A 24,458-nucleotide genomic window follows, 5' to 3' on the forward strand; every position below is an offset into this window, starting at 1 on the left:
ACGTTTAGCAATAAGTGCTGGGTTGGGAGTGTCAAATTGATTATAGATTGCATGGCAAACTGCACCAGTGTACATGGCAGTGGGTGGCAATATTAGTGGCACCCTGTTCTGGATTTGCCATATTCATTAAACAGCAAATGCTGCGAAGGCCCTGGAGCTCACCAGCATCCCAGCTGGGTTCCAGAATGAGAAAAGGTGTTTTAAACAGTTGCAACACTGGCATCTATCAGTTGTCTAGCTATGTCCTTTTCATGAAAAAGCCACTCAAATCTGATCTGACCAGTTACCACCCAGGCTTCAGCAAAGTGATGAGCAACTGATATCACGAGTGCAATCAAGTTGCACGTATTCTCTGAGAACTTCCTCACTGATGTCTAGTTTGGATTTTCTCCTAGACCTCTCATCTTCAGGTCTTATTAGAGCCTTGCTGGAAACCTGGAGCAGAGAGCTGAACGCCAAAGGGTGAGGTGTGAATGGTGGCTACTATTGTCATCATGGTGTCATTTGACCAAGTGTGATGTTAAGGAGCCTTGAAGTTAATGGACATCGAGGGGAAAGCACTCCAGTGGTTGTATGCATAGTGTTAGATTCTCTTATTTTCTGATCCTTGGGGTTCTTCCAGAAGTCAAAAGTGGCGAGCAGTCTTAATTCCAAGATTTGTTTATCTTAGGGTACAAGCAAACAGGAGTAGTAAGCAAACTAAATAAAGAGCTGAGAAACGATACTAAGAGGGGAACTAATGCTAAGCGGTGTAAAACAAAGTAGTAAAGATGACGCTTCTGAGAATTCTATATCACTTTTAGAGATAAGATAAAGAAAATTCCTTAGATATTGATAAATTAGTTAATAGGCTACATAATTAAGGCAATTACATCACCTGGGTAATGTGCTAACACTTAACCTATGAAAAATGAGCCAGGTGATAAAACTGTTTAGCTGCTGTACCACTTGCTGCCAGTGAGTTAAAGACATGAGTTAGTTCAAAATAACAAATCTTATACAAAGTATTATTAGAAAACAAAACAATGATTTCCAGCAATAGCTTTGCATGGTTTTAATTCCTTCTGTTCCTCCTATTCCACAGCCTCTGCAGTGCCTGAAAGTGTTGACCATGAGTGGCTGGAACCCTCCTCCTGGTAACCGCAAGATGCATGGTGATCTGATGTACCTGTATGTGGTTACTGTGGAAGATCGGCATGTTAGCATTACAGCTTCAACACGGGGTTTTTACACCAATCAGTAAGTACTGTGTGCCTTCTCAGAGCAGATTGCCATCTATTGTGAATTTCCTTTCTCTGCTTTCCTGCACCCTCTGCTTAAGGATGGGAGATTTGGTTTTTCTTAAGATAAGTGTAATTAGAAGCTTTGTCTGAGGGGAACTTGGAATGCATGTGGGGAGGGTGATGCTATTGTGGAAGAAATATTTTGCTGGAACTCACAAGCTTGGTGGTCCTGTACCTTGTGTACTTCTTCCTGTATCCTCTGGTTCTGATTTAAAGGAACAATTATTAACGGCAACTTTTCATGTGGTTGAAATTTAACATAGTTTCAGTAAAAGCAAATGAATTTGTGGAAGTTTCCCACATTGAATATTTTAGCTACTGCAGCTATAGCAAGCCTGTTCACTGACACCAATAGTTCTTCACAGTGCACCAAATTCCTGCGGAGTTGAAGCCCCACCAGAGTCAATGCCGGCAGCTACCAGTTTGATCTTGCATGTACTAGCATATGTCAGCAGTTGTGTTTATTAAATATGTTGACTGATCCATCATGGGAGGCACTATATTGGTTGTTTAACACCATCCCATCTACCTTTCTGAAACTGCCTCCAATGGAGCGAAATAGTCCAGCAGTCTGCACTCACATATAATGTGAGGCATGTAATGGTTGCTCTGTTACAAACACTCCCTAATTTCTGCATATTTTCTCCCTCTCTTATGACCTGCCTCTCTTGCACACAGTCTGGCATAGCCTAACCCAGGGGTGTCAGTCCTTCGAGAGTGTTTGCCCAAATAGGAGATAAACTTCTGGGAAAGAAATAAACTTATTTCGCATTCCATATTAATTTTAAACAGAGATTATCATTGATTAATGAATTAGTTAAAATAGTTTTAGACTTTTTTTAAGGAAAAAGGTATACCCGTTACTTATTTATGCCTACTTTTTGTTTTGCTATTAATAAAAATATAACGGGGATAGATTGAAATAAATAAAGGATTTTAGAAAACCTGTTCAAAAGTTAATAACTTTTTAAAGACAATTGAAAAAATTGACACAATTTCTAAATGGTATTATAACAGTTTATTATCTAATACTGATGTGTACAATGTGCAAGGATTTCAAAATGTATCATCCAACATCACATGTTCTCTCAACCGTCAAGCTGGCATGTGACGTTTCATGGGAAAGCATCTCGCTGCTCTTGTAAAAAAAAAGTAAATATCATTTACTGCTTCATTTGGCTGTAAAGATGATCATTATGTATCTTTATAATGGGTGAGATTTACAGAATCAGAGTATGACATTGCATGTCATGCAGCAGTTTTTGTGCAATTCATCTTGGGTACATGTGCCATAGGTTCCTCTCCCTGCCCTCCCCTGTCCCTAGCCCCTAATAAATGATGAAAAGGTTGTGTTTTTACAACCACTACTCCCATTCTGTGACATAATATTAGTGATTATTAATATATCAATGATGTAAGCAACTGTAGCCATATTTTTGTAATATATTCTTGTATAATAAGAATTGTTAGTGAAGCTTTTGTACATTTGTATTGCGAGGTGAGTGTAGGAGGGTCACTTCTATTCATTTGTATGTGAACTGCACAATGTTCGTGCTGCAATCTGCCATGGAAATGAATAAAATGTCAGTCAGGGAGAGGTCATTTGGAAAAAGATAAATCACTTAATGCATGCACAACACATGCATGATCCCTGGAAGAAAACTTGTGATTCCTATCTCAGTTGGTAGCACTTTCTACCTTCATGGAGGTGGTATCTTTTAGGTAAGTCTTCAATCAGGGCATATAAAAGACTCTTTCTGAAAGAATGATGTGAAGGCTTGTAAGTCTTGGTCTTCGTCCTTTGGTATGACTTGTGTGATGATCGTGGTGGGATATAATTTAAAGTGATCATAAAGAAAGCTGCTATTAGTTATTTTTTTGATGATTTGTCCACTTGCAACAGGTCTACAGCCTACAGCTTCAACCCCAAGCCAGCAAACCCCAGCTTTCTTAGCCATTCCCTGGTGGAATTGTTAAGTCAGATCAGTCCTACTTTCAAAAAGAATTTTGCTGCCTTGCAAAAGAAGAGGTGAGAGTTGCACTTGTACATGATGACTTTTCTGTTTTACAGTTATGTATTGGGAAGTTTTAGCATTGTTTCCTAATAATGGTGGGTGCTTGTTGCGCAGATTATAATGGAATTGACTTGAATGTGCTTTTTCTTTTAATGTGTGTTCTTTTAGAAGGGAATAAAGCTGGTGGTCGCAACTCAGCCCAAGTTGTTTGACTCAACAAACCTAATAAAGCAATTCTAATTCACAATGTCATTGCCACATTCACTGATCCATATCCTTTACAGATCCTGCCTAGGCTGTAATTAGAGGGTGAGACTGGGATTATTGCCTTGAAGTTAGCAGCTAATAAAAGCATTTAACAACAGAGTTGCCATAAAGATATTCACAACTTTGTGTATGGCAGAACTGAATGCAGGCTCAAGGGCATGATGATAGGCCAGTGCAGAGTATTGATTTGGCCATGTGAGGAGCACAATGTACAGTTCTGTGCTTTTTTCTTTGAATGCCATTGTACTGGAAGTGGAACAGTTTAGATGGTTAGATTAGACTGCATCCACCTTTCAGACAACCCTCAAGCTAGTGGGCAGATTTAAATCATCTGCAGTCACCAGACCCTCAGTAGATTCACAGGGCCTGTAGGGTCCAGTCAAGTTGAGTTTAGTTTGTCTCTGGCTCCTGACAGTCTTTGCTTTCCCAAGCAGAGGGCTGATTGAGCCAAATTTCCTCCCTCAGCACACGGGCAGTGAGATGTAACTCGATGGTGATAGAGCTTTGTTCCTGGAACCTGTCTGAAGATGGAAACTCATCTTTGGCCAAACATTGTCAGTTTTTAAATGTCTCATATGACACAGTTATAAAAACTATCAAAATTGCTGTAAATGATTCAAAAAAAATTGAAATCATTTGGAAATAATCATTTAAAATAAATTTTTAGAAAAGACTGGCTAATAGGTCGTAGAGGTGAATTTGCCAGCATAAAACTGGGGAATCTCAGCATGTGTGGCTCTACTTCTGAACTGCATGAAGTCCAGTACTGGAGTAGACTGGCAGATGTGCCACGATCACTGGGTCCACATAATTTCGGGATGCTCTTACCTGTGTGTGACACAATCTTGACTGTTCACGTTCCAACTATTGGCCTTAGCCAGCATCATTCGATCTTTAGTCCTGTGCAGAGCTAGAAATAAACCTATTCAGTCGTACCATGTACAGTCAGTGCTTTGGGGCAAGAGCCTTCATCAGGACTGGAAATCAGGGAGGGGAAATGCCAGAAGAAGTGGGTGGGAGGGGAAATACAAGTTGGTAGGTAATAGGTGGGTGGAGATGAAAGGTTACTCCTGACAATTCTCAGCCCGAAACATCGACTGCTTATTCCTCCCTCAGATGCTGTCTGACCTGCTGAGTTCCTCCAGCATTTTGTGTTACTTTGGATATCCAGCATCTGCAGATTCTCTGGAGTTTACTATTCAGTAGCACTATTTGTGCATTTGGAATTAGCTGCTTTACTGCAATAGATTGCAATTGGAGTCATATTATCTTGAAATGCACAGTTGCTACTCATTGTGGAGCTGCATGGGGCTGGATGTGAAATAGTAAAATACTGACCTGTGCACCATTGATCTGTAGGGTTCAGCGGCACCCGTTTGAGAGGATAGCAACTCCGTTCCAGGTGTACAGTTGGACTGCACCTGCAGTGGAACACGCCATGGACTGTGTCCGCGCAGAAGATGCATACACTTCACGCTTGGGATATGAAGAGCACATACCAGGCCAGGTATTCCTGAGTAGTTTCATAATCAGTGCACCAGACAACACAAAATGTAGCAACCAGCTTGCTCCCATTATTGGCTTCCACTCCTTATTGTCCATCCCAATCTATTTCATTGCAGTCATGTACTATGGACAGCCTGATTAGAACACAAATTGTGCAAACACTACTCACCTCCACCAATGTTTTTTTTTTATTACTGAAGTTACTCCCATGATGTTATAGATGAGGAATTCCAGGATTGTTACTCAGCAGCAATTGGGAATCCGTAATATATTTCAAAGTTGGCTTGGTGTGTGACTCCAAAGATGTTTTGCTCTCATTTGCCCACAGCTCTGATTGATCTCAAAATGGAAGAGGTCAATAATTTGTTGAGGTGGTATCGAAGTAGCCTTAATGGCCTGATGCAGTGTAACTTATAACAGCCACTAGGCATCAGATGTGGATGAGGTGCCAGGCTACGGGATGGTTCTGTTAATGGTCTTGAGCTTGAATTTTGAAGGTTTTAAAATTTTAAAGATTAGTTTTATTTATCACATGTGTTATAACTGTGAAAGGAGTCACCAGAGAGATGTAGCTGGTAGATATTAAAGTCTTTATTTGTGACATCAACAAGCTGACAGCCTTTGAAATTACGTGAGACTTCCACACCCAGAATTACACAAAAAAATTAAATTTTTAATATGTTGAAGAACAAAGGTCAATTTCTAGTTACAATGCCCTCATAATGCTTCTTTTGAATTGCATGTAATTTTTGAAATGCCTGAATGGTCTTAAAATGAGTGTTAATTACTGTGGTCTCTAAGTTGTATTCGTGCAATGGGGTGTTGATTGCATTCATGTAGATGCAGACATCTCAAGTCAATTGGATATTTCCTGTTCCAAGCTGCATTTTGCATCAGAGCTGCATTTTATATTTAATATAAAATTCATAGTTGGATCTGAAGGTAGGTTGCTGAAGGTTATATTTGCTATATTGCATCTCCAAAATATGGCCTAACAACATGCACATTGAAGCAAACTGTGAAATACGTCGTTCGTATCAAATAAAATCAGTGAGGATTGTTGCCACACCTCCAGCACCGATGCAGCAAGCGCACAACTCACTCACTCTAACCATATGTCTTTGGAATGTGGAGAGAAACCGGAACACATGGAGGAAACCCACACGGTCAATGGGGAGAACATACAAACTCCTTACAGGCGGTGGAGGGAACCAAACCCTGATCACTGTAAAGTGGTGTTTTAGCTACTATATTATTATCTTGCCGGTACAGCTGGAGTAGAAGTCTACCCAGAAAATGGGACATTTGCCATCTGCAACGGGATCCCACCGCCAAGCATATCTCTTTCTCTCTCTCCCCCCCACCCCCCCAAATCCCCACATCAGCTTTCCGCAGAGAAAGCTTCCTACACGACTTGCTTGTCCATTTGTCCCACCCACTGATCTAACTCCTGGCACTTATCCTTGCAAGTGGAACCTGCCCCTACACCACCTCCCTCACTACCATTCAGGGCCCTAAATAGCCCTTCCTGTGAGCCTGAGTCTTGTACTGTGTCCGGTGCTCCCGGTGCAACCTCCTGTATATCAGTGAAACCCGACAAAGATTGGGAGACCATTTCACTGAGCACTTGCGCTCTGTCTGCCAGAAGAAGCGGGAGCTCCCAGTGGCCACCCATTTTAACTCCACTTCCCATTCCCATTCTGATAGGCCTCCTACACTGTCGCAATGAGGCTACGCTTGGGTTGAAGGAACAACACATTGTATTCTGTCTGGGTAGCCAACCTAATGGCATGAACATCAATGGCCTGTTGCCCTCTCCTTCACCAGTCCCCATCCCTTTCCCCCCCTCACCTTATCTCTTTGCCCTCCTCACCCCTTTTCTTTCTACCATGGCCTTCTATCCCTATCTAACAGACTTACCCCTTCTCCAGCCCTGTATCTCTTTCACTTCACAGCTATTTACTTATCCCTCCCCCTCCTCGTTTCACCTATCACCTTATTTCTCTCTTCCCTCCCCCCACCTTTTAAATCTACTCATCTTTTGTTCTCCAGTCCCTGCCGAAAGGTCTCAGCCCAAAAATTCGACTGGACGGTGTACTTTTTTCCCCCACAGATGCTGCCTGGCCTGCTGAGCTCCTCCAGCATTTTGTGAGTGTTGCATTTCATCACGTCTGATTTGTGGCCCATTGTTGCTGAAGAAGCTCAGGAAGGCAGCCATCTCTGGGATCTATATTGCCTGTCCTGCTCTTATTAGTAGTTAGTCTGGATAGGGTACTGGTCAACAGTAAAGTTAATAGCAAAGCCATCAATCCTCATGTGTTGATGGTAATACTTGTGAGCCTCCAAGAGAGGTGATTAGGAATTGGTTAGAAATGGCCATTCCCAGCAACATGTAGGATAAATGTTGTTTGCCTTTTATCAGCCCAGGGCAGATGAATTGCTTAATTTTCTAAGGACTTGTGAACAGAACTGAACGCTGCTGAAGAAGGTGGTGCCCGGGATAATGCACAGAAGGACTTGTGCAAAGTTGTGCTGGGACCAGTGATACTTTTTTCCACCAGCAGTGAAGAGTTTTCATTGATTCCCACTAACCTCAGATATAAAAGGGCTCCCAGTTCAAGCGTAATTATTTTACCTCTCTTTTACCCGTATTTGTACCTAGATTGTAATGAATTCCAGAGCAGGCAAAATCTAAATTGGGCACCTGGGAGATATTGGTGCTCCAGTGATCATTTTACATTTGAATATAAATATCCAGTCAGAATTTTTGATTATCATTTTGACTTGGAAGCAAAGAATAACAATGTGTTGCTGTGTTCACTGTGGGTTGTGCCCACTGTTTGGTTTGAGTTAATATTTTCAGCTGGAATGGCCCCAAGGGAGCATGGTATTGGGGGAAGGTGCCACCTGCTACAAATGTGTCAGCCTTCCCGTTTCTGAGCCAGGTGATTGTGGGATTGGACACATAATCTAAATTGACATTTCAACAAAGCATTTTGAATTTCTTATTCATAAGCTGCTAAATACTGGTAAATTAAAATATCAAAGTTCAAAGTAGAAATATATATACATGTCACCATATGCTGCGCTGAGAATCATTTTCTTGCAGGCATTTACAAGAAAATAAAAATATGCAATAGAATATATGGAAAAACCATACACAAAAACAGCCAATGCACTAAATAAGTAAAAATACTGAGTGAGAACATGAGTTGTGGAGTCTTTGAAAGTACGTCCATAGGTTGTGGAATCTGCTCAGAGTTGAGGTATGTGAAGTTGTCCATGCTGATCAGGAACCTTGTGATTGTAGGGTAATAATTGTACCTAAACCTGGTGTTGTGGGACCTAAGGCTCCTGAACCTCCTGCCTGATGGTGGTAATGACAAGGGAGCATGGCTTGGATGGTTGGTGCGGAGAGGGTCTGTGATGCATGATGCTTTCTTGAGGTATTTGTCCTTGTAAATATGCTCAATAGTGGGGTTGGCTTTGCCTGTGATGGACTGAACTGTCCCCGCTACTTTCTGTAGAAGGTATTTTTTGGTCTCCTGGCCATCTGTTCTCTCTAAACCATGTGTTTGGTTATTTGCAAATTAATTGCTTACTATTGATTATAAAAAGAAGTGGTGTATTCATTTGTAAACTAGTGTGTGCGGAGGATGTGATGAAGCGCTACATAAATGTGCACACGTTGCTTTAAATATTTGTTGGGGATTGTAGCCAGTTCTCTGTCAGCCTTTATCTGATTTGTTGTTAAGGTCTGGGAATCATAACTTGAGCTGCATTATTAACTCAAGTAATTTAGTGTAGGATTCAGTGTTTTAAAAAAAACACACACATACACACACACAAATGAAATGTTGTCCTCATAAGCATACTGTTCCCTTTTGTCCTGTATGTTTGCAGACAAGAGATTGGAATGAAGAACTGCAAACTACCCGAGAGCTCCCCCGTAAGAACCTTCCAGATAGACTTCTCCGTGAACGTGCTATCTTCAAGGTAAAATGCAATTGATCTGCATTCTCATTTATAGTCATGTAATTGTCTGCACTGTTATGCATTTCCTCTGGTCTTATTCTAAATGTCAGATTATTTTGATATTTGACAGCATTTGAGTAATTTTCCCCCTCTGTGCCTGCTGTTCAGAGTAATGGAAACAAAGTAATTTGTGTATCATGATAATAGCCCTGGGGTTTCTTTCTGTCATACCTGATATCCATCATTGTAGAGCTGGCTGAGGGTCTAGACTCTTGTCTGCCTCTGGATACAATCCAGCAAGGTAGGATTGAAATTGACAGAGAGATTGCTCTCTCTTGCTATGTCTAGGTACCCTTACTGCCAGTCATAAAGCAGCAGAGCTCTGAGAGTTGGGAAGAACAATTGTCGACTCGGTATATCATTTTGATATACTGTATTTCACTTGGTCCAATTATTAAATATCAGCATTTGTAAGTAATCTGAGTAATTTGCATTGTGCCCTTGTTCTGACCTCCTGCGTGATGGTCTCCCAGGTGTTTTTGTTTATTTCCTTGCAGTTAGAAGAGACTGGTGTCCCATTGGTCTCTGGAGGGTGTGAGAATGCCATGCCATCTGGTCTGTGCGATGTGCACGTCCCATTCTAGTGACAGCCCTGAGATTTATTCCCTTGCATTTGTCTTTCAAAAGGTGCACAGTGACTTCGCTGCAGCTGCGACTCGAGGAGCAATGGCAGTGATTGACGGCAACGTCATGGCCATTAATCCTGGTGAAGAAACCAAAATGCAGATGTTCATTTGGAACAACATCTTCTTCAGCTTGGGCTTTGACGTTCGTGACCACTACAAGGACTTGGGTGGAGACAATGCGGCCTATGTGGCTCCCACCAATGACCTGAATGGAGTTCGGGCCTACAATGCAGTTGATGTGGAAGGACTTTATACACTCGGGACCGTGGTTGTGGACTATAGAGGATACAGGGTGACTGCACAGTCAATCATTCCTGGAATTCTGGAGCGAGAGCAGGAGCAGAGTGTTATATATGGGTCCATAGACTTTGGCAAAACAGTTGTGTCTCACTCCAAGTACCTAGAGTTGTTGGAGAAGACAGCTAGGCCTCTGAAGATACAGAAGCACAATGTACTGAATGATAAGAACGAGGAAGTGGAGCTGTGTTCCTCTGTTGAGTGCAAAGGGATTATTGGGAATGACAGTCGCCATTACATCCTGGACTTGCTGCGTACCTTCCCACCAGACTTGAACTTCCTCCCTGTGGAAGGTGAAGAACTCCCAGAGGAATGCATTAAGATGGGCTTTCCAAAGGAACATCGGCACAGGCTATCCTGTCTTAGGCAGGAGCTCATTGAAGCCTTTGTTGAGCACAGGTAAATTTGGAAGTGTAAACTATGTTGCAGTGGAGATATATTAAGAGATATTACCAGGGTGGGGTTGTCAGTTTGGGGCAGAGCCACAGAAAAGGCCAATTTTGGTTCTGCCTCCATAGTAGCAACTAAATCTGATTATACTTGATGCATCCTACAAACAATAGTTCCTAAAATCCCATCACCCTCAAAGCATAAAGAGAACAAACTGGAGCTTCTCTCTCTTCGTATATATGCACCCCACTGCCTTCTACTGGCTGTTGTTAAGGCTGAGAGCTGAACATTTTGAGAGGAGATTTGGAGTAGATTCTTGGAGCAAGAAATCTCTCTTGGTGCGTGTAGATATATGCTGCACAATCTATGACAACAGATATTTAGTTATTTAAGTTTGTTAAGTGTTCCTTTTCATTACGTGATTTGATACCTGTCATTTGAACATAAGACAGTACAGCACAGTACAAGCCCATTGGCCCACACTGTTGTGTTGCCCTTTTAACCTACTCCAGGATCAATCTTAACCCTTCCCTCTACATAGTCCATTTTTCTTTCATCCATGTGGCTACCTAAGAGTCTCTTAAATGTTTCTAATATATCTGCCTCTACTCTTGGCAGCATATTCCACATTTCTACCACTGTGTGGGGTGGGGGGGCAGGGAAACTACATCTGACTACCCTCTTGTACTTTCTTCTAATGGCCTTAAATTTATACCCCCTCGTATTAGCCATTTCTGCCTTGGAGAAACGTGTCTAGCTGTCAACTAGGTCTGTGCCTTTTATGATCTTGCACGTTTCAATCAAGTGATTTCAAGTGTCACTTTACTCCAAAGGAAAAAGCCCTAGCTCATTCAACCTATCCTGTTGTGCTCTTGCATCCTGATAAATCTCCCCTGCATGCTCTTTTAAAGCTTTCACATCTGTCCTAAAATGAAGCAACCAGAATTGAACAGAATACAGCATGAGAGTGTAATACTAAAATCGCCAAATTTGGCTGCAATGTGCTTTTCATTTCTTGAGTCGTGCAGCCAATGTGTTGGGTCACTATAGACCACCAGCAGTTATTTTCACTGGCTCTTTCACAAATGTTCCAACCCTATGTTTCTAATGAACCAAGCTCTTATAATGAATTTGTTAGATTCTGCGAAGTGTGAAGGTTGAGTGTTCTTGATTACCTCTCTGTAGTGCATGGCAGTGACTTTTACTGTAAAGTACATGACATTATGGCCTTTGTGTGATTTGGTGGTTTCCATATGAAGTTTAATTGAGTTGCAGGAGAACAGTCTAACACAATTAACTCAGACTAAATGACACAAGTTTTTACTTATATACGAGGAAATCTGCAGATGCTGGGAATTCAAGCAATACGTACAAAATCCTGGTGGAACGCAGCAGGCCAGGCAGCATTTTCTGTGTGTTTTTACTGTATATGATTGTTTTGCTAAGACGTACACAGAAAATGACCAGGGGTTTCGGATTAAGAAGGACTGTGTGGGTCCTTGCATTCTTGTAAAATTTATTATTTTATCAAAACGTACAAAAAAGCTGGATGAACTCAGCAGGTCAGGCAGCATCCATTGAAAGAAGCAGTCAACATTCTTTCAACGAATGCTGCCCGACCTGCTGAGTTGATCCAGCTTTTTTGTACGTCTTGATTTGACCACAGCATCTGCAGTGTGTTTGGTGTTTATTTTTATCAGTTTGACTCTGTAAGATCACAAAGCTTTGAAACAGATTTTTTACCTTTTAAAGTTTGTATATGGAAATTGATGTAGGAAATGTTTTCAGCTTGTGTGTGAGCTGTGTCATAACTGACCTGAGTGTGCATAACACTCTTAATCTGGCATCATTACCTTTTTAGACATTCTGGACCATTTTCACCATTCTCCTTTCACTCAGTGTTTACCATTTTAAATGGCTCTTAAAATAACCCATTTACACATACTACATCAGCTATTACAGTGTATTGTAGTTGCAAGATTCAGACACTGGGTGCCTTTTGTTTCCAAAGTCCATTCTGAATCTATTATTTGTGTAATGCAATTCTATTGTTTTAATGATCAATTGCTACTTCAGTACGAGCTTTTGGAGCTTATTTTTCTGGTGTATAACTTCCTCCCTGCTCCTCCCAGGTACCTCGTCTTCATGAAACTGGCTGCCTTGCAGTTAATGCAACAAAAAGCCAGCAAGCAAGAGAAGGATTGTCCCACTGTGACGGAGAACGGTAGCTCGTGCACCCCCGAAGCTACGGAAATCAGCAAGACGATGTCTGAAGATGGTAAGGCTGAGGAAAACCTTTCGGGATTAGATCAAGCTAGAAATCTTGCAGAGTCCATTGCGTCAGAGGATGGAACAGGTACTTTGTTGGGAGCTGTCCTGTTGAACAGCTGTGATCTAATGGGTTTGGTGGTGCTCTAATCAGGATGCCATTGATTGCTTTCAACACCAATCCTTCATCTCATATGTGCGGTTGACTCCTGGATTTCCTCCTCCTGTCTGTAATTCAATCTACACTTTGTTTAAAGTCTAACATCTCAGTCTTGTTAAAAGACCCTTGAGTAAATTTGAATGTTGACCCTCCATAATATACTTAACCACCCACTTTGATTTTCTGTGTATCCTTTCTGCTCGTAATTTTCTTAGATGCATGTTTGATTTTAAAGGTGGTTGATTCGGTGCATTTGTATTGGACACTCTGCAGCCTTTCTTTTGGTGTGAGTTGGTTTTGAAAATATCTGACATTTTGTCTTTAATGCTTACAGTTGACCCAAAGAGTAAAGAAGTCATTCTGAATGCCTGCAAAGCAGTCGGATCTGTCAGCAGCACGTCCTTTGATATCCGCTTCAACCCAGACATATTTTCACCAGGTTTGTAAAATCTACAACGCACTTGGCCTTGCATTGCCTTTCTGGGACAAGGCAGTTCTGACAGCAGTGATCTTACACTAGGAAGCACTGTATTGCCATATTTATTTCAACATCCTCCTGTCAAAAATACAGAAGACAGCTTTGTCAGTTGCACCAATTAAAAGTTTGTAGTTCATTGGACTAAGGCTTGTCATTTGAGTCATTAGTTTACACGTTAGTGTTGAAAAATTGATTGAAATGTGTCCATGTCCGTTTCTGTAACATTAATGATTTATTGGAAGAACCCAACTCTTTGATGCTGTTAGGTGTTAAGTCGATATATCCATGGGGAGAAAGAAGTCTGGGATTTTGACAAATAAAATAAACTCTCAGAGGTTACTTCTGGGTATAAGAGTGTGGAACCCGGTGTTGTCTTTTGCTGCTGTTGCTGATCAACTTCAAAGTTTGATGTGGCTCTTCTGTACATCAGTGTTGTAACATGTAGTTATTCCATTCAGTCTGGACAAGTTTGGCCATTCTTCTCTGACTTCTCTCATTAACAAGGCTTTTTCACCCACGTGACTGCTGCTGACTGGATTTTTTTTTTTTTTGGAGTTGCTGTTTTATTTTTGCACCATTCCCTGTAAGCTCCAGAGACTGTTGTGTGCGAAAATCCCAGGACGTCAGCGGTTTCTGAGATACTCAAATCACCCCATCTGGCACCAACGATCATTCCACTGTCAAAGTCACTTAGATCATTTTTCTTTCCCTATTCTGTTGTTTGGTCTGAACAATATCTGAACCTCTTGACCATGTCTGAATGCTTTTACGGAATGAGTTGCTGCCGTACCATTGGCTGATAAGATATTAGCATTAACGAGCAGATGTACAGGTGTATACTGAGTGTACATAAATTGTAAGATGTTTTATTATTTGGAATTACGTGATTGCAAGAATTTGAACAGGAACAAAAGAATTACATTTGTTTATTTGAGACCGTTCTGTAAAGCTGAACAAAATTGTTGCTATTAATTTTAATGATCCAGAGTGAAGCCTGTGTTTTTGAAACACCATGGTAGTAGGTGATGTTCAGGGCAAATGATCAAGCTTAGTGTTGTAGCAATAATGAGTGCTGCAGATATGTAAGGGGCTGTGCCCTGCATTCCTCACACCCTGTGTGCTGTAGGTATGTTGTACATGGAGTGCTTCATCTTGATGATATTCTGTTTGTTGCAGGTGTTCGTTTCCATGACACCAGCAGTGATGAACTCCAGAAACAGAAGCAATTGCTAAAAGATGCAGCAGCCTTCCTGCTCTCCTGCCAGATTCCAACGCTGGTAAGAACTGAATGTGGTGCTGCTATCACATCCTGCTGGTCAGAACCTTCTCAGTCAGCCACTTGTACAGCAAAGCACCTACTCCCTCTTCAGTGCCATGTAATCCAATTAGCTGACTTGTTCTTGTGCGATTTTGGCTAGTATTGTTCCACGATAGGAGTATGCTCAAGTTTTCACAGAGAACATAAATAATTCCTTTCATTAACAGAATGGTTGTAGCATGGTGGCTATTTGGCCCATTGAAACTATCCCTGCAACCCTGCGAATTCTTTCCTTTTGGAAAATTGAGATTCCTTTTGAACACCACAATTGAATCTGCTTCCTTTCCTCTCCTGGGAGTGGCTTCAGACTCTAACCACTTAATTGTATACATGTTTTTTAAACAAAAATAATAATAATTCCTCACAAACAAGAGAAAATGCTGGAAATCTAAGCAACACACACAAAGTGCTGGAGAAACGGAGCAGGCCGGGCAGCATCTATGGAAAAGAGTACAGACAACATTTCCAGCCTTTAGTTCTTCTGCTAAACCCATCATTCTATAATCCTTGGTTTCCCAACCACTCCAACATTTGAAGCAGTTTTCCTGTGTTTTAAGTGAGATCTCCAGCAACCCCATTTGTTCTGAGGAAAACAGGCCCAGTTTCTCTAGTGTAGAAACCTATGTGGTCACCTCAGACATTGCTTTCTATGTTATAATCTCTTAGTAAGCACACTGCATGAAACACTTCTTCAAATGTGCCTTCCTTGCTTTTCTAGTCTCTGTTTATAAAGACCAGGATTCTGTATACTTAGCTGCCTTCTCAGTCCGCCCTGCCGCAGACAACAAGTTATGTACATACACCCAAGATATTTACCCTTTCAGAACTGTGTACTGTAGCTTATTGTTTCTGGAAATAACTTGGGAAAATGTGTAGCTTGGATGGATTGGGTTGTTTTCTGATTTTGGCAACCCATTTGCAATCGTTTCGCCACCATACGAGGAGCATCCTCCAAATGCTTGGCTTTTTGTATACTTATCAATTAGTTGATTGGAAGTCATTACGGAAACCTGAACCTACATCGCAATTGAGTTTCCATCATGACAATAACTAATCAACTAATTTGTAAGTATATAAAGGCCAAACATTCGGATGACAACAGTACAAATGAATAGTGGACTGATGATGTATCATATGTGATACAAGTGGATTACATTGCTTCTTCTTAAACTTCCTATCAGAAGGTAATACTTCATATTTCATATGGTTATGTGTCTGTCCATTTCACCTGTCTGTATCTCTTTGCAGTCCACTGCCATTCTTACAGTTCATTATGCCACAATTTTTACATTGTAAGTTTGGCAATTGTGTCATGTACTTTAAAGTGCAAGGCATTAAAGTGCATTAACAACACAGCAGTGGTCTCGATGTCCACCTCTGGGGAACCTCACTCTGTACCTCACCACTCCTCCACCATCTAAAAGTCAAACCCTTTTGCTACCACTTTTTCCTGTCAGTTTTTGCCAGTTTTCTTTCTACACTACTATTAACCTTCACAGATGAAAACTATTGTAATAAGTGCACCTTATCAAGTTGCCTTTTGGGTGGTGGGGTGGAGATGTGTCACTACCAGAGGAGGTGCAAGACACTCCTTCCCTCCGCTAGCCTCCAGGTCACACTCGGGCAAAATATAGCACCTGCTTAGGACCCCCTCCCCACACCCCACCCAATCAGAGTCACGTGAAGCCTGGGAGCAGGCGGTGGATGGTTGTCGAGCAGCTGGTGCACATCACAAGTCCTGGTTATGTGACCACTGACACCAGGCAGGCAATCTCTGAAGAGTATTGATAGTGGCAGGGGTCAACCTTCTTGTAAAGACACTGCCCAGAAGAAAGTGAAGGCTAACCGCTTCTGTCAAAAAAAATTGTCACCCACATCATACAACACGCCACATAATGAACAAATTACAACTGGGAAACCAGATGGAAATGACATAAGTGAATTTTTGAATTGGGACTGCTAATTACTGGCCGGTGCCTGAGGGTTTCATTGACTGAGATAAGCACGTACAAAATGCCTCTCAATGCGTATTTGTAATTTTGATTCCTTGTGGAGCTTACAAATTGCTCTTCAATGTGTTGACCTTCTCGGTTGTGCTGCGTGTGCCAGAAGGAGTGAAAGTGTGTCTTTCTTTACAGATAAAAGACTGTGTCGACCACACTGTGCTTCCAATGGATGGTGCCACCTTAGCAGAAGCCATGCATCAGCGAGGCATCAACATCCGTTACATGGCCAAGATAGTGGAGTTTGTTTCAAAGAGTCAAGCAAGGCAGCAGTTAGACCATATCTATGTACGTACATTTTGGCTATTACTTGGTTTAACAAAACTATAATACTGAAGAAATTTTTTAAATTTTTTAAGTTTACTTAATCAGAAATCATTATCTTAAAAATTAAACTAGGTATGACACATTTGCTAACCTAGACTGCTGATCTTGTAGAGATGTATAAAATTGAGGGGAGATGCACACACCAGTATTTTTCCCTGGGAGGCTCTGAGGGGCAGCAGGTAGTGCGATGCTGTCATGGCTTGGGGCATCAGCATTCGGTTTTGGCATCCTCTGTAAGCATTTTTCTATGTTCCTTCCTGTGTATACGTGGGTTTCCTCTGGGGGCTCCAGTTTCCTCCCACGGCCCAAAGATGTGTTGGTTAATTGGTCATTGTAAGTTGTCCTGTGATTAGGCTAGGGTTAAATAGGTGGTTGGCTGGGTGGTGCAGCCTGCTGAGCCAGGAGGGCCTGTTCTACACAATACTTCCTAAATGAAATTAAATAAATCAAGAACTTGAGGGACCAAGGGGCAACTCTTTGTATGCAGTGGATGGTAAGTTAGTGGAATGACCTGCCAGAGGAAGTGATTAAGGCAGGAACAATAACAATAACACCTTTTGGAAAACAGTTGGGCATGTATGTAGATAGGAAAGGTTCCCAACCTGGGGTCCAAGGACCCCTCTATTAATGGTAGGGGTCCATGGCATAAAAAAGGTTGGGAACCCCTGTTTTAGCAGGATATGAACCAATTGCGGGTAAATTTTGTTTTAATTTTGGACGGCCATTTTGTTCACAAGGATCAGTTGACCTGTTTCTGAGTGGTATAACTAAAGTGTCAAAGGCTGTATCCTGCCACAGCAACTGAGGAAATTCCATTCAAGAAATTAAAGTGATCTGGAGTTAGAAAGCAAATAATTCAAATTCTGAGACTTCAACATACCAGGGTGTCATTAAAGCATGGCTGATTCATTAAGAAAGGAAATTTGCAGTGCTTACAGGTTGTGGCCTATTTGAAACTCCAGCCTCTCAACAACGCAGATGACTCATTACTGTCCCCTTTAACGGTACAGCAAGCTGTTCAATAATTAGGGAAAGGCAGTAACTAAATAATTGCTGGGACCTAATAACTTTTTTTTTAAAAACAGCAATCTGTAGTTAAACACAATTATTCAAATTAGCATTCAAAACAAAATTAAGCATTTCTATTGACAGATTTAATTTTTGTTTTACCACTAGAAACTTGGAGTGACTGAATTAATCACCCGATCAGCTAAACATATCTTCAAAATATATCTTCAGGTAAGTGAAAGAAATGGAAATATAAATTTGAACAAAATGGTAAGGTGGTAACGAGCAGCGGCATAGCAATGAAAGCATCACCATTTAGGACAGCTGTTTGTAAATGGGTCTGGAGGCTGGGAAAGAAGATGTATAATGTGAAGATTAGGAAGGCATGGCATGGCAGCGCAGAGGCTAGCGTAATGCAATTACAGAGTATGCAGTAAGATTGAGGATCAATCCCTTCACTGTCTTTAGGGAGTGAGTATGTTCTCCCTGTGACCATGTGGGTTTCCTCAGGGTGCCCTGGTTTCCTCCACATTCCAAATATGTACGAGTTGGGGTTAGTGATTTGTGGGTGTGCTATGGTGGCCCCAAAAGCACAATTCTCTCTGGTTTGTTGCAAACGACACATTTCACTGTATGTTTTGATGTGCATGTGACAAATAAAGCTAATCTTTCTTCTGTCTCGTGTCATTGAAAAGTTGGCATAGGAGTATCAAGCAGAAGGGCCCTCTTCTGGCCAATATTTCTGATTGAACACAATTTAATAGCAAGTGCATTTTGACTTGCCACACTTGTATTACTTTATTTCTTCCTCACCTTTACCCTCTGTTTTCCTACATTGTACTGCTCTCCATAGTCAAGCTCCGTTTGAGGAGTTTACTTCATCTTTCCTGATGCCTTGCTGTCAAAGTTCAATGTAAATTTATCAAAAGTACATATATCTCACCATGTGCTACCACTGAGATTAATTTTCTTGCAGATATTTACAGTAGACACAAAGAAACACAATAGAATCAATGAAAAATGATATAAAAGCAAAAACGGACGAACAGCCAATGTGCAAACAAGACAAACTGCGCATATTTGAAAGGATAAACAAATTGTGGATTCCAGTTAATTGGGACCATTTTGGCCCAATTAGCTGAACCTTCATAGAAATAAAGACAAACTGAGTAACAAATTATGAATTTAACTGAAGTGCAGAACAAACTGGAACATTACTAAAAGTACTACAGTGCTATAAAACCGAGTTCCTAAGTTATTGACAGAGGAATTCATTCATTGTGCACAATGAACAAAATCAGTGCAGGCACCTAACGTAGATAATGGACTGCCTTCAGAAAATGCTTTTGATGATTGCGTCCTCCAAATCTTCATTTTCATTGTAACATTCAAGATGATCGAATGTATATTTATAGACAAATTTTTTGCCAAATTCCGGCATCTGAAGTCTGGATGCTTGAAACTACATTGAGCAAACCAGTTAAGAATGATCTTACTGCTTATTTCTTGCCAACTATCAGTGACAAAAATCACTGTATTTGGAACACAAACTGACACTACTTTAAAAACTGATCGTTCTAAGCATAGTGTAGCGTGCACAAAAGTGCGCGTGACTGATATTAGTTAGAAACTGTTCAGCAAGTCTCCTGCCCCAGTTAAGCAGATGAGTGTTCCAAATAAACAAAGGAAATCCAGTAATTTTCTCAATTTGTTTTCTGTTGTTTGAGTTGTCCCATATAAATGGGTGCCCAATTAACCAATAGTCTAATTAACTGTAATCTACTGTAATCATTGATAAATAATATTGAGGACATGAGTTGTAGAGTCATTGAAAGAGTCCATGGATTGTGGAATCAGTTCAGTGAGGTGAATGGTGTTATCCATGCTGGTTCAGGAGTCTGAAATGTAATAAGTGTTTCTGAAACTGTTGTTGGGCCTAAGGCTTCTGTACCTTCTTGCTGATGGCAGTAGTAAGAAGAGAGCATGGCCTGGGTGGTGAAGGTCCTTAATGATGGATGCTGCTTTCTTGTGGCAGCGCTCATTGCAGATGTGCTCATGTTTCTGTGGTAGTTATGTTGCTGAAACAAAAAAAGCAGCAGGTTTATTTTGTTCATTTGTGGGTCGTCTGTGTCATCAGGAAGGCCAGCCCCTACCTGCCTTGATAAAAGTGGTGTTGAGCTGGATAGTGAAGGTACTCCTGTGTTACTTTAGGTGAGGAGCTCCGGGAATCTGATCCAGCAACGGTAAAGTCACTGCTGCTTCTGAAGGCTCCGAGATCCACAGTTCAGTTTTGTCAGCAGAAGTGCAAAAATTTCCTGAAGTGATTATTCGCAATGCCTCTATCCATAATTTGCACCACTATTTTTGCAGAAGCGAAGAGCACAGGCACGCTTTTACACATGCACTTGTCTGTTATGGCAACGTAATGTGTCCATAACAGTAATGGAGTGTCCTCTATAATACCATTAGACCTGCTTTCCTAATACAAGTGGTAATTGGCATCTTCCCTGACTACAGCTTTACCAAGTCCTTTTCTGTAAAATGTATAATGTGTGCTATTTGGGAGTAATTAGGTCTTGCATTTAAGCAGTTTCGAGATGGTAGAGATGCATTTGCTCTGTGGTGCTGAGGCCTGTGTGAGGCTGGATGCAATTATGAATTTTACGTTTGCTGTTGGATTTCAGTTCATAGATTTAACTCCATCTTGAACTGCGTGTTTATCTTTATTCATAAGGCATAAGGGCAGACTTAGGCCATTCAGCCCATTGAATTAACTCTGCCATTCCATCATGGCTGATTTATCATACCTGTCAACCCCTGCCTCCTCTTTGACTTTTCAGTTAGTAACAATCAAGAGGTATAACTAGATCTGAATCAACTGCATGATTGGACAGACAATCTGAATCTTTCAAGCCAGCAACACCCTCCTCTGCCATCTGTCCCCAGCTACTCCCGTGGGGGGCACTCCACAACATCCTTTCATCCCGCCAGATTTACCAACTCGCTCTCCACTCCACATTGATAAATGCAGTACCTTGCAAAAGTTTTAGGCACTCTAGCTGTATAAGACTTTGCACAGTACAGTTGTTAAAGCTGTTTTTCCCCTTCACATTAAAAATAAGACCATAAGACATAGAAGCAGAATTAAGCCATTCAGGCCATTAAGTCTGCTAATTCTATCATGGTGATTTATTATCTCTCTCAACCTCATTCTCCTGCTTTTTCCTCATAACCTTCGATACCCTGACTAATGAAGAACCTATCAACCTCTGCTTTAACTATACCCAGCGACTTGGCTCCACAGCTGTCTGGCAATGAATTCCACAGATTCACCACCCTATATTCACTGACGTAGAATCCTAAGATTTGAAAACTCATAAATGGTTTACAGATGACACTTGATCCGTGCACATATTGAAATTATAAGTAAAATTAAGATTGGCTAACTCAACACTAGTAAAAGTTGAGAGTGGCAAGCTGTTTTCCATAGATTTGACTCAACCAAAGGAATTGTGTGCCAAAAAGGATTTGTGTGCACAAATTTTGTCCACTAAGGACTTCTTTTATTTAATTAGTTTCAACCATCTAAGAAAGCAAATGGCACATTGGTGTTTGTTGCTAGGGGGATTGGAGATTTTGAAATAGAGAGAAGGATTGTTACAATGAGTTTGCATACTGTGCAATTTTGGTCACCTTGTTTAAGAAAAGATGTACAGACATTGGAGGCAGTTCCTGACAAGTTCATCAGCTGCTTCCTGGGATGAGAGGAAAAATCAAAACTGCTGGAGGAATTCAGCAGGACAAACAGGAGACAAAGAGACAGTTGACATGTTGTCTTGACCTCAGATATTGACCATCCCTTTGCCTCCACAGATGCTGTTTGATTTATTAAGTTCTTGCATCAACTTGTATTTGTTTTAGATTCCAGCATTTGTAATATCCTGTCTCATGGGATGAGAAGATTATCCTATCACAAGTAGTTAAAAAATAGAATCAGAAATGTGTGAGACTGAGTTGGTGTTAAGATGTTTCCACTAGGGGGAGAGTCTTCAACGAGGGAGCACAGTTATATGGTATAGGACAGTAATTTAAAACTGAAAAGTGTATGAATTTCTTCTATCGGAGGGTGATGAAACTCTGGAATTCTCTGCCCCTGGCGGTTGTGGAAGCTAGATGGCTGGGGATATTTAAAGAGAAGGTAGATGCATTTTAGGAAATTTGGGGGAAGGGGCGCAGTGCATGGGACTGGCACAGGAGTTCAGACCTGCAGAAGATCAGCCATGATTCTATTGAATGGGGAGCAGCATTGAAAACTCCTTCTCCTAGTTTGGAGCTTGGGAAATATAATTCCAGAACTTTTTTTTCCCCCAAACTACTGTTTTAGTGTTGGATTTTTTTCCTCTTATTTTATTTATCTTTCACAGAAGGATATATGTGTGCCCAGTGAGAGGGAGCTAGCAAAATCACGTGGCTATCACCAGACCAGAACATACTGATAGTTAGCTGGTGGGTTGTGAGCCCATTTATTTGAATGGGCTTGTTGACTTTCTTTTAAAAGTCAAACTTGGGTGAGATTTTTTCCTATTTAATTAATGTCTACCCATAGTAGTTTTGCTTATAAATGCAGATTATGCAGGTGCTGGAAATCCAGAGTAACATGCACAAAATTATGGAGGAACTCAGCAGGTCAGGCAGCATCTACGGAGAGGAATAAACAGCTGACGTTTCAGGCTGAGACCCTTCATGAGGACTGATGAAGGATTTCAGTCTGAAATATCAGCTGTTTATTCCTCCCCATAGATGCTGTCTGAGATTCTGAGTTCTTCCATTATTTTGTGTGTGTTGCCATAGTTTTACTTGTAGTGGTCCTCCTAGAGTAGTACGATTCCTCTCTGTAAGCTTGATGGTTTTTGACTGACAGTCCACTCTATAAGATGCTTTTAAAAGTTTTAACTAATTTTCCATCCTTTTATTTACTCAGGGTGTGGAGCTGTCTGGTCTGTCTGTTGCCATAAGCCATTTCCTCAACTGCTTCCTCAGCTCCTTCCCAAACCCCATTGCTCACCTCCCGACTGATGAACTGGTCTCGAAGAAAAAGAGGAACAAGAGGAAACCCCGGCATCTCGGAAATGCCGATAACACAGCCTGGGCGAGCACCACCCCCCAAGAGCTGTGGAAGAACATCAGCAATGAGACCAAGAGTTACTTTGACTTCAGTATAGATTGGTATGGATATTGAATCATTGTATTGGAGTTGAGGGGGCTGAAGTGCACATGCTGTGAAATGACGCCTAAACATTGGTACCATATACGGCACTTACTACTTCATATTTGTTTCTTTTGCCTTCTGTCCTTTCTCAGAGAAATAATTTTCTGCCTTGGGGTGGCATTGAAGCGTACTGTTCTGTAAAATGCGTCCAAGGTTGAACCTGTACATTTGAGTGTCAGTGGGCTGTATGGATATGCAGGCTTCTTCCTGAATCAGGCTTTATCATGATTGACTACTGCTCAATGATCACAAGAGTTTGAGGTAGTTAAGGTCCTCTCTTATGATGGCTGGGCAGGGCTATACTTGCAGAGCAGAAAGTTGAACTCCACATCCCTGTTTTTGGCAGCAGGATGGCCAAAGGTTCCATTAATGGCCTTGCGTTTGGGTGAAGAGCCATAACCTATGGGCTTGCACTTGTCTCATCCTTCACTTCCATCCTGAGTTGAAGAAAGATACACTGAAGTGGTGAAGATTCTGGCAAAATGTCAACAAATATAAGCCTGTGCATCATAGTGAATCTAGCATAAGATCTATCATATTTGGAGTCAACTGCCTGCGTGAAGAGATAAACAGAACTGTCTGATATACTTGGTGAATTACTGATAGGAATTAATTAGGCTCCTAATAGAAGATTCCCTGCCTATTAATTTTTGTTTCTCTTTTATTTAGTGAGAGTGTGGATCAGGTGGTAGAGAAATATGGCCTACAGAAAATTAGTCTTTTGAGGGAGATCTGTGTGAAGTCGGGTATACAGGTAAGATAACGGGTTTATATGGCTATGTGTCAAAGCTATCCAGTTAGAACCATTTCTCCACAAGCATCCCCTAACCCTACAAGTATTTCCTTCTCGGTCTGATAATGGTTGTTGTTATTGTAAATGTTACATTTGAAGTATTTCTGCCAGCTTTAGATCAGATCATTATGGCCCCTACCATGTCCTCCTCAGCCAATGGTTCCAAAGAAACCACTGGCTAATAAGCATAAACACAAGATTCTGCAGATGCTGGAAATCCAGAACAGCAGAGCCTCTTGGTTAAGTCTCCCTATAGTGAGGGAGAATCCCAGGGGCTTCTATAGGTATTTTAAAAGCAAAAGGATAACGAGGGACAAAATTGGTTCTCTTGAAGGTCAGTGTGATTATCTTATGCATGGAGCTGAAAAAGATGGGGGAAATCTAAAATCGGTTTGCTGTTTAGTTGAGAGACGGC

General features: G+C 41.2%; 1 protein-coding gene across 7 annotated transcripts in view; it reads left to right on the top strand.

Moving 5' to 3' along the window:
- cluha (clustered mitochondria (cluA/CLU1) homolog a) overlaps positions 1 to 24,458 on the top strand; it is a 93,020-nt gene that overhangs the window by 36,218 nt on the left and 32,344 nt on the right. For 6 of the 7 annotated variants that reach the window (XM_059973453.1, XM_059973455.1, XM_059973456.1 and 3 more), the window contains 12 exons: positions 1,085 to 1,239; positions 3,187 to 3,312; positions 4,925 to 5,072; positions 8,975 to 9,067; positions 9,734 to 10,428; positions 12,552 to 12,775; positions 13,182 to 13,286; positions 14,502 to 14,602; positions 16,782 to 16,934; positions 18,150 to 18,212; positions 22,963 to 23,207; positions 23,920 to 24,004. In XM_059973453.1, the coding sequence (XP_059829436.1) occupies positions 1,085 to 1,239; positions 3,187 to 3,312; positions 4,925 to 5,072; positions 8,975 to 9,067; positions 9,734 to 10,428; positions 12,552 to 12,775; positions 13,182 to 13,286; positions 14,502 to 14,602; positions 16,782 to 16,934; positions 18,150 to 18,212; positions 22,963 to 23,207; positions 23,920 to 24,004 (2,193 nt within the window). The remainder of the gene's footprint in view (positions 1 to 1,084; positions 1,240 to 3,186; positions 3,313 to 4,924; positions 5,073 to 8,974; positions 9,068 to 9,733; positions 10,429 to 12,551; positions 12,776 to 13,181; positions 13,287 to 14,501; positions 14,603 to 16,781; positions 16,935 to 18,149; positions 18,213 to 22,962; positions 23,208 to 23,919; positions 24,005 to 24,458) is intronic. The other variant, XM_059973452.1, reaches the window with a different exon arrangement.

This window comes from Hypanus sabinus, chromosome 6 (assembly GCF_030144855.1).
Source record: "Hypanus sabinus isolate sHypSab1 chromosome 6, sHypSab1.hap1, whole genome shotgun sequence".
In the NCBI taxonomy this organism is placed as follows: domain Eukaryota; kingdom Metazoa; phylum Chordata; class Chondrichthyes; order Myliobatiformes; family Dasyatidae; genus Hypanus; species Hypanus sabinus.